The sequence below is a fragment of the Pteropus medius genome, unplaced genomic scaffold (genome assembly GCF_902729225.1).
Source record: "Pteropus medius unplaced genomic scaffold, Ma_sr-lr_union100, whole genome shotgun sequence".
Classification (NCBI taxonomy): Eukaryota; Metazoa; Chordata; class Mammalia; order Chiroptera; family Pteropodidae; genus Pteropus; species Pteropus medius.
In genome coordinates, this window is record NW_024349799.1 from 5,549,409 (window position 1) to 5,561,977 (window position 12,569).

The following is a 12,569-nucleotide window of genomic DNA, read 5'->3' on the forward strand; positions in this document are numbered from 1 at the left end:
GTCAGGTGGTGAGTTTTTCACTCTGGATCAGGGATGATCTCATGCCATGTAACAATTTCATTTATTTTTCTAAACTGTTAGCATTGGCAGAATAAGCTAACTTGTTATAATGACTTTCTGAGACTATTTTAAGAACTGTCAAGTCACAGTTCACTGTGATAAAAGCTATGTATTTGAAGTAGAGTTACACCTTTGTTTAAAAGGTATAGAATATCTGTATTAGGGTCTGTGTACTTAAACCAGACTCACCAAGAAGTTTTCCTAGGACTTACTTTTTCAAGATGGTAGAGAATTCTAGGTATAGGTAAAGCTGGAGCCTTAGACAAGCTTTTTCACTTATCTTTATTTTCCATTTACCAGATAGATAATCTCAGTGGCAAAAGATGATTCTGCCCTAACCTTAAATTGTTAACATCTCATTTTATGGATATCTTCAAAAAAATTAAAGCAGAAAAAGTTAAATGGATCGATTATTGTCTTGTATGATGTGTTCAATGTTCAAATATTGCGCATACTTAGAAATCTCACAATAACCATGCTATGATCTTTTATTGTAGGTCATGTGAAACTAACAGACTTTGGACTATGCAAAGAATCTATTCATGATGGAACAGTTACACACACATTTTGTGGAACAATAGAATACATGTGAGCTGCATGTTAAAAGAAATATAACTGGTTTGGGGGTAATAGCTAACTTTTACCTGGTTTAAGTAATAGTGTGCTAAATTTTTTGTAGCATCATTGCCTTCATATTTTGTTTTTAAAATTCTAATTCAGATGATATACAAATGGGTGGATTTTTTAGACATATTATTTTTCTCATTGTAGGGCCCCTGAAATCTTGATGAGAAGTGGCCACAATCGTGCTGTGGATTGGTGGAGTTTGGGAGCATTAATGTATGACATGCTGACTGGAGCAGTAGGTGCACAGTTAAAAGCTGCATGAATTTTGTATGGTCTGTGCTGAGTAGTTGCCAAATCACTATAGCAAGAGACCTTTCCTATGCTTCTTGAAAATATTACCAATGGAGTTGTTTTTTTAAAATTTAGCACTACAAATGCTTTATTAGTAGTAGTATGGTCCCCCGTACTTTTAAAAACAATTTCATTTAAGTGATCTATGTCATGGCAGTCCCATGAAATAGACGTAAAAATAGATACTGCCCTAATTTTATAAATGGAGAAAGTGAAGCACAAAATCACATGGCTCACCCATTATCACACAGAGTTAATGGTGAAAACCCATTTTCTTCCAGGATATTTCTATTTCCTCTGTCACATTGTTTAAAAACTACAGGTATTTAGCAGTGCCTACATCACAGTATACATTTCTGATCTCTGTGCCTGACTAATTCAGTAAATGGTAATTGTTATTTAAAATTTGATTTTTTATATGCTAATGTTTCTCACTCTCTTCTACTCTTAGCCCCCATTCACTGGGGAGAATAGAAAGAAAACAATTGACAAAATCCTCAAATGTAAACTCAATTTGCCTCCCTACCTCACACAAGAAGCCAGAGATCTGCTTAAAAAGGTAGGGTTCTTAAATAGGCACTCAACTACTAGGATTTAAATAGATAAAGATTGAATGAAAAAGCCTATAGTTTTTGTGGGGGAAGTACAAATTTGTTTAAGGATTTTATTTTATTATTATTCCCAAACAATATTTAATAGTAACTAACAAATCATGTTTTCTGAAGGCAAAATAGACAAGCAGATACTATAAAGAAAAAATTTGACTAAAGTTCATCCATGTTTTCTTTTTCCTCCCTAAAGCTGCTGAAAAGAAATGCTGCTTCTCGTCTTGGAGCTGGTCCTGGGGATGCTGGAGAAGTTCAAGTAGGGATTGGCATGTTTGGTGGTTTGAGGGGAAGATAACGCTAATTTTATGAATTTGTACAGTTTGTTTGTAGTTGCTTATAAGTATAGCTTCTTTTGTTATCAGTAACTTCAAACAGGGAGTGGTCAATCCAGTGAAGTCTGTTCCCCTTGACTTCCTGCTTTTTTTCTAGGCTCATCCATTCTTCAGACATATTAACTGGGAGGAACTGCTGGGTAGGAAGGTGGAGCCCCCCTTTAAACCTCTGTTGGTATGTATACATGAATGCATATAATTTGAGGGACCTGATACTTTTCTAGAATATCTCAGTCAGAAATATTATATTTATTAACAGTTTAATAAACTTTGGTCTATCCTCTTTTCTCTTCAGAATCTTCTGTAGTCTTTTTAAGAACTACCTCTAGTAGCAATTGATGACTGTATTAATTGTTTTTAAGTTGGTTGCCTCAGACAAATATTTCAAGTACATGGGAATTTTTTTTTTTTTCTTGGCGCTTTGTTTAATTCAACCCTATTTTAAATTTGATTTTCTGGGAATTTTTTTCTTCAAAATATAGAATATATGTTTGCTAGGGTTGCAGACAAATATTACAAACTAGGGGACTTAAACCACAGAAATTTACTGTGTACTGTTCTGGTGGCTAGAGGTCTGAGATCAAGGTATTGGCAGTGTTGGTTCCTTCTGAAGGCTGAGAGGGAGACTCTGCTTCATGCCTCATTCCTAGCTTCTGGTGGTTTGATGGCAATCTTTGGCATTCGTCGGCTTATAGGCACATCACCTGATTTCTGCCTTCATGTTCACAGGTCATTCTCTTTCTACGCTGGCCTCTGTTCCATTTTTCCCTTTTTATGAGGACACTAGTCATACTGAATTAGGGTCTACCCTATTCCAGTATGACTTCTTAACTAATTACATTTGCAATGACCCTCATTCCAAATAAGGTCACATTCTGAGTTAGAACTTCAATATATGAATATTGGGGAGGGAGGTGCACAATTTAAACCATAACAATATGTTTATATGTATATGAGTTAATATGTTAGTTCTTGTGTTTCTCCCACCTTAGAATTTGAGGAAATATAATTTCTTTTTCTGTTTTATGGGATAAAGGTAGAGTTGGAGAGGATAATGATGATTATCCTCTTGTCCTTGGTGCACCAGGTGACTTGCTTTAAAATTTCAACATACATAATTGTAAGGAGGATAATTAAACCCTCATATACCAGTTGCCCAGCTTCAAAAATTATCAGGTCATCTTGTTTAAACATAAACATAAACCTAACCACCATGCTATCATCACAGTTAAAAAACTAACAATTTCCTTATTCTCTTTTTTTCCTTGCTGGTTTGTTTCAATAAGGATTCAATTAAGGCCTATCCAGTTTTGTTACTATGTCTCTTAGGTCTCTTTCCATCTATAGATATCCCCTTTCAATTCCTCCCCTGAGAATTTACTGAAGAAACTGGACCATTTGTCCTGTGGGGCTCCTCACATTTTGATTTTGCTGACTTTAATCCCATGGTGTCATTGACCATGTTCATCTTTCCTTGTATTTCTAAAAACTGGTGGTTAGATTTAGATACTTGATCTGATTCAGATTAAACTTTTGATATTGTGTATTTTGCTCAGGAGACAGAATGTGTATTTTTGTTTCTTTAGTGATGTGTTTGTGTTTCTTTCATTGTCTTTGCCTACAACAATGGTTCTCAGCCAGGATCAATATGGCAATGTCTGGAGATAGGTTGTCACAGCTTGGGAAAGGGGTGCTACTGGTATCTAGGGGTAGAGGCCAGAGATGCTGCTAAATATCCTGACAGTCCCCTACAAAAGTTATCAAGCCTAAAATGTCAGTAGTACTGAGGATGAGAAGCTGGCCTAGTTTCAGGATTTCGTTAGGGGTTTGTAAAATCGTCTTATTCTAATATTGTTATTCATTCTTTATTTGTTGGAATTCTTCCATAAAGAGAAATTCTTTACATCAGTTGTTTGCTTACCTGTTCATACAGGAAAGGTAGGATATGTTTGTTTCTTTCCCAGTGTTCAAAATAACGAATTAGTTTTCCGACATCTTCTAAAATTGACCAATGAATTATGTGTTTGTTTTTTTAAGTATGATTATGAACTCATGCCTTTTAACTTATTTGTGTTTCAATCTATTGTAGTTTTTTAAAATTGATGTTCAGCTTTTCTCATCTTTGGACACTTTGTGCTTAAACACATTGGTTCCTGAGTTCTTTTGACACGACCTCAGTGTCTGATGTACCAGAGAAGGAATTAAAAGAACAGATCTGGTGGTTCAATTTACTCTTTCACAAGAAAATATACTTGTGCAGAGTAGAGTAGTAGTTTTGCTCCTTGAGAAATCTAAAGGAATGAAGTAAGTTATGAGAAGAAGCTTTAGAGCATCTTACAAATGTGTTTTGTGTTTAAACTCTGCCTTAATAGTTTTTCAGGTTTATTACAAACCTGCAGTGGCCAACTAATAAATTATCTCTAAAAAGGGATATGGCCAGTGGATGAGGCATATTGATTCTTTGCGAGAGGGGACAATTGGTATTCAGATTTTTAATAGGAATGATAACTGTAAACCAAAATCTATGTTAATATATGTTTAAAATTTGAATATGTAATTTGACCTTTGACATTTTCCACATATATTCTTCAGTCTGACTGCTAAAACTATTCTGATACTACAGTCAGACGCTGTGAAAGCTCTATCTAGAGCCTTCTCTAAGACTTGTAATGCCTGTAATGCATTTAATATATATAATAGATTATTCATCATTTTGTAATCATTTTTTTTATAAAGCAATCTGAAGAGGATGTGAGTCAGTTTGATTCAAAGTTTACACGTCAGACACCTGTTGACAGCCCAGATGACTCAACTCTCAGTGAAAGTGCCAACCAGGTCTTTCTGGTAAGTGAAAGAATTGCCATGTAGCCATGGGAAATTTAAATATGAGGGTGGCCCCGCTTATTGAAAAATAAGAAATGCCATTGTCAGTAAGAAAATTCATTTTGGTTGCTTTGCAGTTTGATGTAGATAACCTGAGGTTCTATTTTTTTTTTTTTTAAGTTATCCCATTATAACTTATCGATGTTAGAATATTCTCATAATCCATCATTTTATTTTAGCAGTTACAGTAGGAGTGTATGGTTCTTCAGAGTGTATGATTTCTTTTTTTGATGGGCCACTGACTTAAGGTAATGTTTGGCTCTGGATATTAACTGAAAGCCACATACCTTAAGCAGCAGGAACTATTTTATTCCTGAACTATTTTATTCCTGAAGAGCTGCAGATTTTTGATACTTTTAACATAAGTCTGTAGGGGAATTTTAGCCTATTAGTTATGAGTATTTGACAGCAAAATATATTAGTTCATATGTGGCAGTTATTAAATTAATCCGCAATGTAAAAGTATCTATACCTTGTCTCCTCAGATAGAAAAGCAAAAGTTGGATTTTGATCAACAAAAAGGATAGATTTATACCTGATGACCATCATTGCATATTATTTTCCTTTAAGTATGATCATATATGCTTATGTTTATTACTATACTTAATGTGTCACATGAACATCTACCTCATTTTGTAACCTTTGTTTCCTTTGTCATTTTGTCATTTTTTGGTCTACCTCTAGAGAGAATGGAATATGGGCAATATAATCATTTGGAAATTTTTTTCCCCCATTTCTGAGTTCACTGGATTTGTCACTAACTTAATTTTCAAGCTTTTTTATACTGCTCACAGTATAACACAAAGTAGTGTTGTATATTTTGGGGTAGAGAGTAAGTGCTACAGTTAGCATGGAATGCAAAAATTGTGTATGGTCAGAATTACTCTTAAATACTGTAATATAGTATGGTTTTGAATAAATAGCATTGAATAGAAACAATTCTATAAATGTATGATTGTGTAGTGGTATAAGAATAAAGCATATATGCAAAATATAATTTCACGTGAACACATGTAAAGTTTATGTCTCCATTATATGAAGGCCTTATATCCTCCTTAGTAAAATCTCATGTTTAGTTAAGGAAGGTAGGCATGATTCATTTTAATTCTGGCATTGCTTTATTTTTTTTTCTCTTATGATGTGCAGTTTTGTTTTCTACTGATGTGATGTGGCATTTATTCCTTTGATGTAACATACAGACCTTTTCCTCAAATGAGCATTGCAGTTTCAACTAGTCTGACAATGTTTCCCCTCATAAAAAAGTCTAGAAACATCTTAACTAGCTAAAAAGAAATCCAAACTTGAGGTTATAAAAGTTATATAAGCTAAGCTTTTGTTGTTAAAGTAGTGTTTAACTTTTCATAATTAATTAAATTGGCTACCTAAAAGAACAATTCATTAGTTAGGTTGTAGCCAGAATTCTACACATAAAATAGATCTCTTTAAAAATTAATTAAAAAATGGTTATATCCACATACCTGGAGATTGGGGTTGTAGCAACTTCAGTTCAATAAACATTTAAGTTCCTATCACAGAATTAAAAGAAATTCAAAGATGATTAAGGCACAGCCTGGTCCTCTTGGTAGTTACAGCTTTAGCCCACTAGAACATGTGGGGAAATGGCCTCTGAAGTACACATGTAGCTGTCTCAAAGCATACTGCTCCACATAATTGCACCTCACTCTTTAGGACTTTATTGAGTCTCTTTATTATAACTCACAATGCCTACTCATACCTGACTAGAATAATAAATAGAAGGGAAGATAGGTGGAGGACTGATTGTTAACGGGGTGAACATTGACAGCAAGAGAAATGACAGCTGGTAGCCTAATAATAGCAAGGTCCAAGAAAGAACTAAAGCTAACAAAACTACATATTTGTCTATTGCAATTGAGAGTTTTCACAGTGCTGACCTTTATTCATTAAGAAATTACCAAATCCATCCAGTCATTGATAGAAAACCAGAAAAATAACATGTGCCATGTTAGAGAATTCTATTTTTACTTTGGCCTAGTAATGAGAAACGTTTTTGGGGGATGATCATCTTAGTTGCTTATATGCATATGGTTAAAAACACTGGAATTTTCTTTGCATTTATTTATCTTGATATTTAACATCTTAGTGTGGAGCTTACATTTATCTGTTTTTTTCTACTCCTTTCAATAGAGTGGAATTTTGTTTGATAGCCTGCGGGGCTCAATAATATTCTTTCTTGAGGTGTGTGTGTCTGGAAAGAAGTTAACAGGTGTGAAATGAGATCGAGATGGAAGAGTACAGATTAGTAATTTTAGGCATGTATGAATGTGTTGTTGTGTCAGAGACTGAACAACCACATTTTCTTGATGTATATGACAAAATGCCCTTCTGTAGTCCACTGTTACTTTCTTTCAGGGTTTTACATATGTGGCTCCATCTGTACTTGAAAGCGTGAAAGAAAAGTTTTCCTTTGAACCAAAAATCCGATCACCTCGAAGATTTATTGGCAGCCCACGAACACCTGTCAGGTATTCAGACTTTGTTATTCTCAGTCTTTTTTTCTAACCTAGATGAGCCTTGCTTTAGAAATATATGCCACATTACATAAATAAAAGATCTGTCATCATACTCTTTTTGGTTGACATAAGCATAGCATGTATGCCTTATTATATTCCAAGTGACTAGTCTGTGACTAATCAATGATAATATGCTATATAGTTTACCTTCCCTCCTAAAAGTTAGCTGCTATACTGGCAGATGTCCTCTTCACCCATTTGTTCCCCATTTGTTGTGTACCAGGGGCTGTGCTGCATGCTTGGGGACACATGATTAACATAGGAATTGTCCTTGTCTTGATGAAGCTTACAATTTAATGAGAGGGAGTCAACAACAAACACAAAAGAAGGAAATAAAAAAATATGTAATTGCAAGTAGTGCCAAGTGCTATACGAAAAAAAATTTAAAATGTAGTGGTAGAGAGCAAAGAGTAACAAGGGGGCGTCTATTTACGGTGGTCGAGACAGGCCTTACTGGTAAAGTAACATCTAAGAATGAAGAGAAAGAGCAAACCATACAAAAAATAGAAGTACAAGGGTATTACAGGTAGACCAGCTTTTGCAAAAGCCTTAAGGGAAGAAGAACTTGGTTTTTTCTTGGAAATTAAAGGTCACTGTTCCTGAAGGATGGTGAGAGAGGAATAGAATGGCAAAGGTTTGGAGAAGTATTTTATTTTAAATACAATGGGAAGCTATGTTAAGTGGGAGAGTAAAATGATTTTTTTTTTTTTTTAAGTTTCATTGAGGGTTTTATGGGAGCAAGTTTAGAGGTAAAGAGACCAGTTAGGAAACTAGCAATTAGTTTGGGAGGGAGACGGCTCAATTTTTGCCTTTTTGCTAATCCACACAAAAATAAAATTAAATGAAAATAAATGTCATGTTACCCCACTCCCTTTAAATATAAGGGAAACATTTCTTGTTGAGATAATTCTTGAGACAAATGAATGATAGCTCTTCCTTGTCTTAAAGCCCAGTCAAATTTTCTCCTGGGGATTTCTGGGGAAGAGGTGCTTCAGCCAGCACAGCAAATCCTCAGACGCCTGTGGAATACCCAATGGAAACAAGTGGAGTAGAGCAGATGGATGTGACGATGAGTGGGGAAGCTTCAGCCCCACTTCCAATACGACAACCGAACTCCGGGCCATATAAAAAACAGGCTTTTCCCATGATATCCAAACGACCAGAGCACCTGCGTATGAATCTATGACAGAGCAATGCTTTTAATGAATTTAAGGCAAAAAAGGTGGGGAGACGATTTGTGAGCATCCTGCAGGGTGAAACAAGAAGACTCAAAATGATAGTCTTGGAGAGTCAGTGTTCTTACATAGAACACTTTGGACAGAGGAAAAATAAACATGGATTTTTAAAAATCAATCAATGGTGCAAAAAAAAAAAAAGCAAAATAGTATTGCAGAACTCTTAGGCACATCAATTAATTGATTCCTAGCGACATCTTCTCAACCTTATCAAGGATTTTCATGTTAATGGCTCAAAACTGACAGTATTAAGGGTAGGATGTTGCTTCTGAATCACTGTTGAGTTCTGATTGTGTCGAAGAAGGGTTATCCTTTCATTAGGCAAAGTATGAAATTGCCTGTAATACTTGCAACTAAGGACAAATTAGCATGCAAGCTTGGTCAAACTTTTTCTAGCAACATGGAATCAAAGACAAAAAGAAACTTATCAATTGATGTTTTACGTGCAAACAACCTGAATCTTTTTTTTATATAAATATATATTTTTCAAATAGATTTTTGATTCAGCTCATTATGGAAAACATCCCAAACTTTAAAATGCGAAATTATTGGTTGGTGTGAAGAAAGCCAGACAACTTCTGTTTCTTCTCTTGGTGAAATAATAAAAATGCAAATGAATCATTGTTAACCACAGCTGTGGCTCGTTTGAGGGATTGGGGGTGGACCTGGGATTTATTTTCAGTAACCCAGCTGTAATACCTGTCTGTAATACTAGGGGAAAAAAAAATCTATTTAATCATTTCTATTTGCAGTACTGCTATACGCTAAGCCTAACTGGAAGCCTTGGAATGGGCATAAGTTGTGTGTCCTACATTTCATCCTTGTCCTGGGCCTGCATTGCACTGGAAAAATACCACCACCTGTTTTTATACCAGTATTTGGTTCAAGACACCAAATGTGTTCAGCCTGAGGCTGAAGAAAGACAGAAGAGAGTCAGGATCAAATGCATACTGAGGGCGGCAAAGTGAGGGAGACAGGGAGGTCCAGGGGAAAGAGGGTGTTGCCATGGTCCACGCTCTATCTCTTTACAGCAAGTTGATAAAGTTTTAAGTTTTACTTCTTTTTACTGTTTTTGCTGTCTACCTTCCTTAAATTTTTCCTCAACAATTTTAAAAGGAAAAAGGTTTTTTTCTCCTATACTGGGGCTACATTTTTTGATTGTAAAAATATTTGATGGCCTTTTGATGAATGTCTTCCACAGTGAATAAGTAAACTTAGTGGCTTAATTTAGGAAATATGTTAACAAGACACTGTTTTTGAAATTGTAACAAAATCTACATTAAGTGATTTATAGGTACAAAGAATAAAAATAAAGGTAATTTTACCTTTCTTAAATACTTCCTGCCTTAAAGAGAGCATTTCCATGACTTTAGCTGGTAAAAGGGTTTAATATCTGCAGAGCTTTATAAAAATATATTTCAGTGCATACTGGTATAATAGATGATCATGCAGTTGCAATTGAGTCTTATCACCTCTTTTTGTTTGTCTTTTATAATGTCTTCAGTCCGAGTGTGCAAAGTCAATTTGTAATATTTTGCAACCCCGATTTTTTTAAAATAGATGCTGCTTGCTTTGTTCTCCAAACCTTTTTGAGCCATAGGATCCAAGCCATAAAATTCTTTATGCATGTTGAATTCAGTCAGAAAAGAGCAAAGCTTTGCTTGTTTAAATAGCAGTTCAAGTGAAATGAAATTCTATGACATTAAGCAAAAAATGAACCATGAAAAATGATTGGAAATATACCTTTTCAATTGTGGCAATAATGAAAGAATTGATAATAGTTCATCTTTGGACAGAAAGCCTTTTTTTCTTTTTGAAATCACTCTCTAACTCCGCTTTCCCATTATTGCAGCATCCTACTGAGAATTTTATAACGTAGCTAGTAAATTAGCAGCTACAACAAGGGCAGAAATTGTATTTCAACTATAGATCTTTATTCTCTCATAGTTATGATGTCTGAAAAAACAGACCTCCTAAAGCTTTGGTGATATGTATAGACTTTATTTCAGACTGTAAATGGCTTGTGCTACTCTTAATACTTGTTTTCAGATGTGTTCACTAACTATAGTGTTAACTGCCTGACCAAATTCCAGCAAAAATTTCACAACAAAATATTCCTCCTCAATCCTGTTTGCTAACATTTGCACTGTGATTGGCTGGCTATAACCACCCCATAGTTAAACCATTTTCATAATTAGTACTGCCAGCAATAGTGGCAAACACTGCAGCTTTTCTGCATAAAAAGCATTAATTGTACATCTACCATCCACACAAAAAGTGTTTCAGACTTAATATTGAGATTAATTTCCTATGCTGTGGCAAGGTTATTGAGAAATTGTTTCATAAACGGATATCCCTACTATGACTGTGAAAACATGTCAGGTGCCACTTTAGTGTCACAGACAGAAAGCACACACCTATGCAATATGGCTTACCCTATATTTATTTGTAAAAATCCAAGTATAGTTTAAATATATGATGTCAATATTACTAGTTTTGAGTTTCTAAGAGGGTTCTTTATGATTCTTCCAGGTAAGTGTATAAAAGAGATTAAGTGCTTTTCTTTCATCACTTGATTCTTTAGAATCAGCTATTACAAGATATATTTTTATTTTGTATACATGCTGTTTTTTAATTAAAATATAATCACTGAGAATTGAAATTTACTAATTTTGATTTTATAAGGTTTGTAGCGTTATAGAATAAACTGGGATTTATAAACCAGCTGTGATTAACAATGTAAAGTATTAATTATTGAACTTAAACCAGATTTTCAGGAAAATTGTTATTTTCTCCCTTTATGGTCTTAACTAATTTGAATCCTTCAAGAAGGATTTTTCCATACTATTTTTTGAGATAGAAGATAATGGGGGCGGGTGGGGAGAAAGCATGTATGATGCTCCATAAATTCAACATTCTGTAAGTAATAAATGATTATAAACAAGATGCATCTTCAAAAGAATTAATATACTGAGCCTTGGATTTTATATTTAATATAGGACCTATTTTGGTTACTCAGTCATTATGGTTCCTAGCTTACAAGGGCTAGATCTAAGATTATTCTCATGGGAAATGTTGAATTTATGAAGTATGGATTTTGAGGTTTTGAAAATGGTTAATTTCTCAAATAAAAATATCAATGTCCAAATATTTACCCATTTTAGTAGTAGACACTAGCAAGCTGGACAAAGCAATCATAAAAGTATTTGTCATACCATGACCTGTAGTCTTTTGCTGATTGATATAAAACTTTTCTTGTGTGATTAATTTACCACTATAGCACAGTATTATCTCAGTGGATTATCTGAAGTAACATCTGAAAGATGGGTTCATCTGTGTTTGCTCGTTAAACTATTTTTTTCCTATCCCAAGTTGGCTTTGCATCTATCTATCAGAGTAAATAAATTCTTCAGCTGCCTTATTAGGAGTGCTATGAGGGTAACACCTTTTCTGCTTTTCATCTTGTATTTAGTTTACTGTATTATTTGATTTCAGATTGAATGAATGTAAATAGAAATTAAATGCAAATTTGAATGAACATAAAATAGAAGTGATTTTTTTATTATCTTAAGATAGGAAGAAATAATTATCAAGTACACAAATGGTTTCAGTAATTTTTTTCATTAACATGGCAGATGTGTTCAGGTTCTCATATTTAATAAACTGTACAGCTGACCCTTGAATTAAAATGGGTTGGAATTGCATGTGTCCACTTACATGCAGAATTTTTTCAATAAATATATTTGGCCTTCCATATCTGCATATGCAAATAGCCAACTGTAGAGTCAGAAATTACATGTGGATTTTCGACTAATGTCTCAATACATCTAGTGTAAGACGGGTAAAGTTTTGTATAGGCTACTTATTTATGAGGCAATTCTAGTCACATTTGCCAAGATGATTTCTCTATAGAAGTTCTCAAATTGACTTTAATAAAACATAGAGTAGCAACTCTTAATGCCACTGAAATAATCTTTCAGA

At 34.3% G+C, this 12,569-nt stretch overlaps 1 protein-coding gene across 9 annotated transcripts in view; it reads left to right on the forward strand.

Annotated features, from left to right (window-relative positions):
- RPS6KB1 (ribosomal protein S6 kinase B1) overlaps positions 1–12,569 on the forward strand; it is a 47,411-nt gene that overhangs the window by 23,315 nt on the left and 11,527 nt on the right. For 4 of the 9 annotated variants that reach the window (XR_005657991.1, XM_039885798.1, XM_039885800.1 and 1 more), the window contains 8 exons: positions 558–648; positions 832–922; positions 1,430–1,537; positions 1,780–1,842; positions 2,016–2,093; positions 4,655–4,762; positions 7,193–7,305; positions 8,302–9,925. Coding sequence is in view for 6 of the 9 variants with exons in the window: in XM_039885798.1 (XP_039741732.1) it covers positions 558–648; positions 832–922; positions 1,430–1,537; positions 1,780–1,842; positions 2,016–2,093; positions 4,655–4,762; positions 7,193–7,305; positions 8,302–8,539 (890 nt within the window). In the remaining 3 variants the exon portion in view is untranslated. Of the gene's footprint in view, positions 1–557; positions 649–831; positions 923–1,429; positions 1,538–1,779; positions 2,094–4,654; positions 4,763–7,192; positions 7,306–8,283; positions 12,010–12,569 lie in introns of those variants that run through there. The other 5 variants (XR_005657993.1, XR_005657992.1, XM_039885802.1 and 2 more) reach the window with 4 other exon arrangements.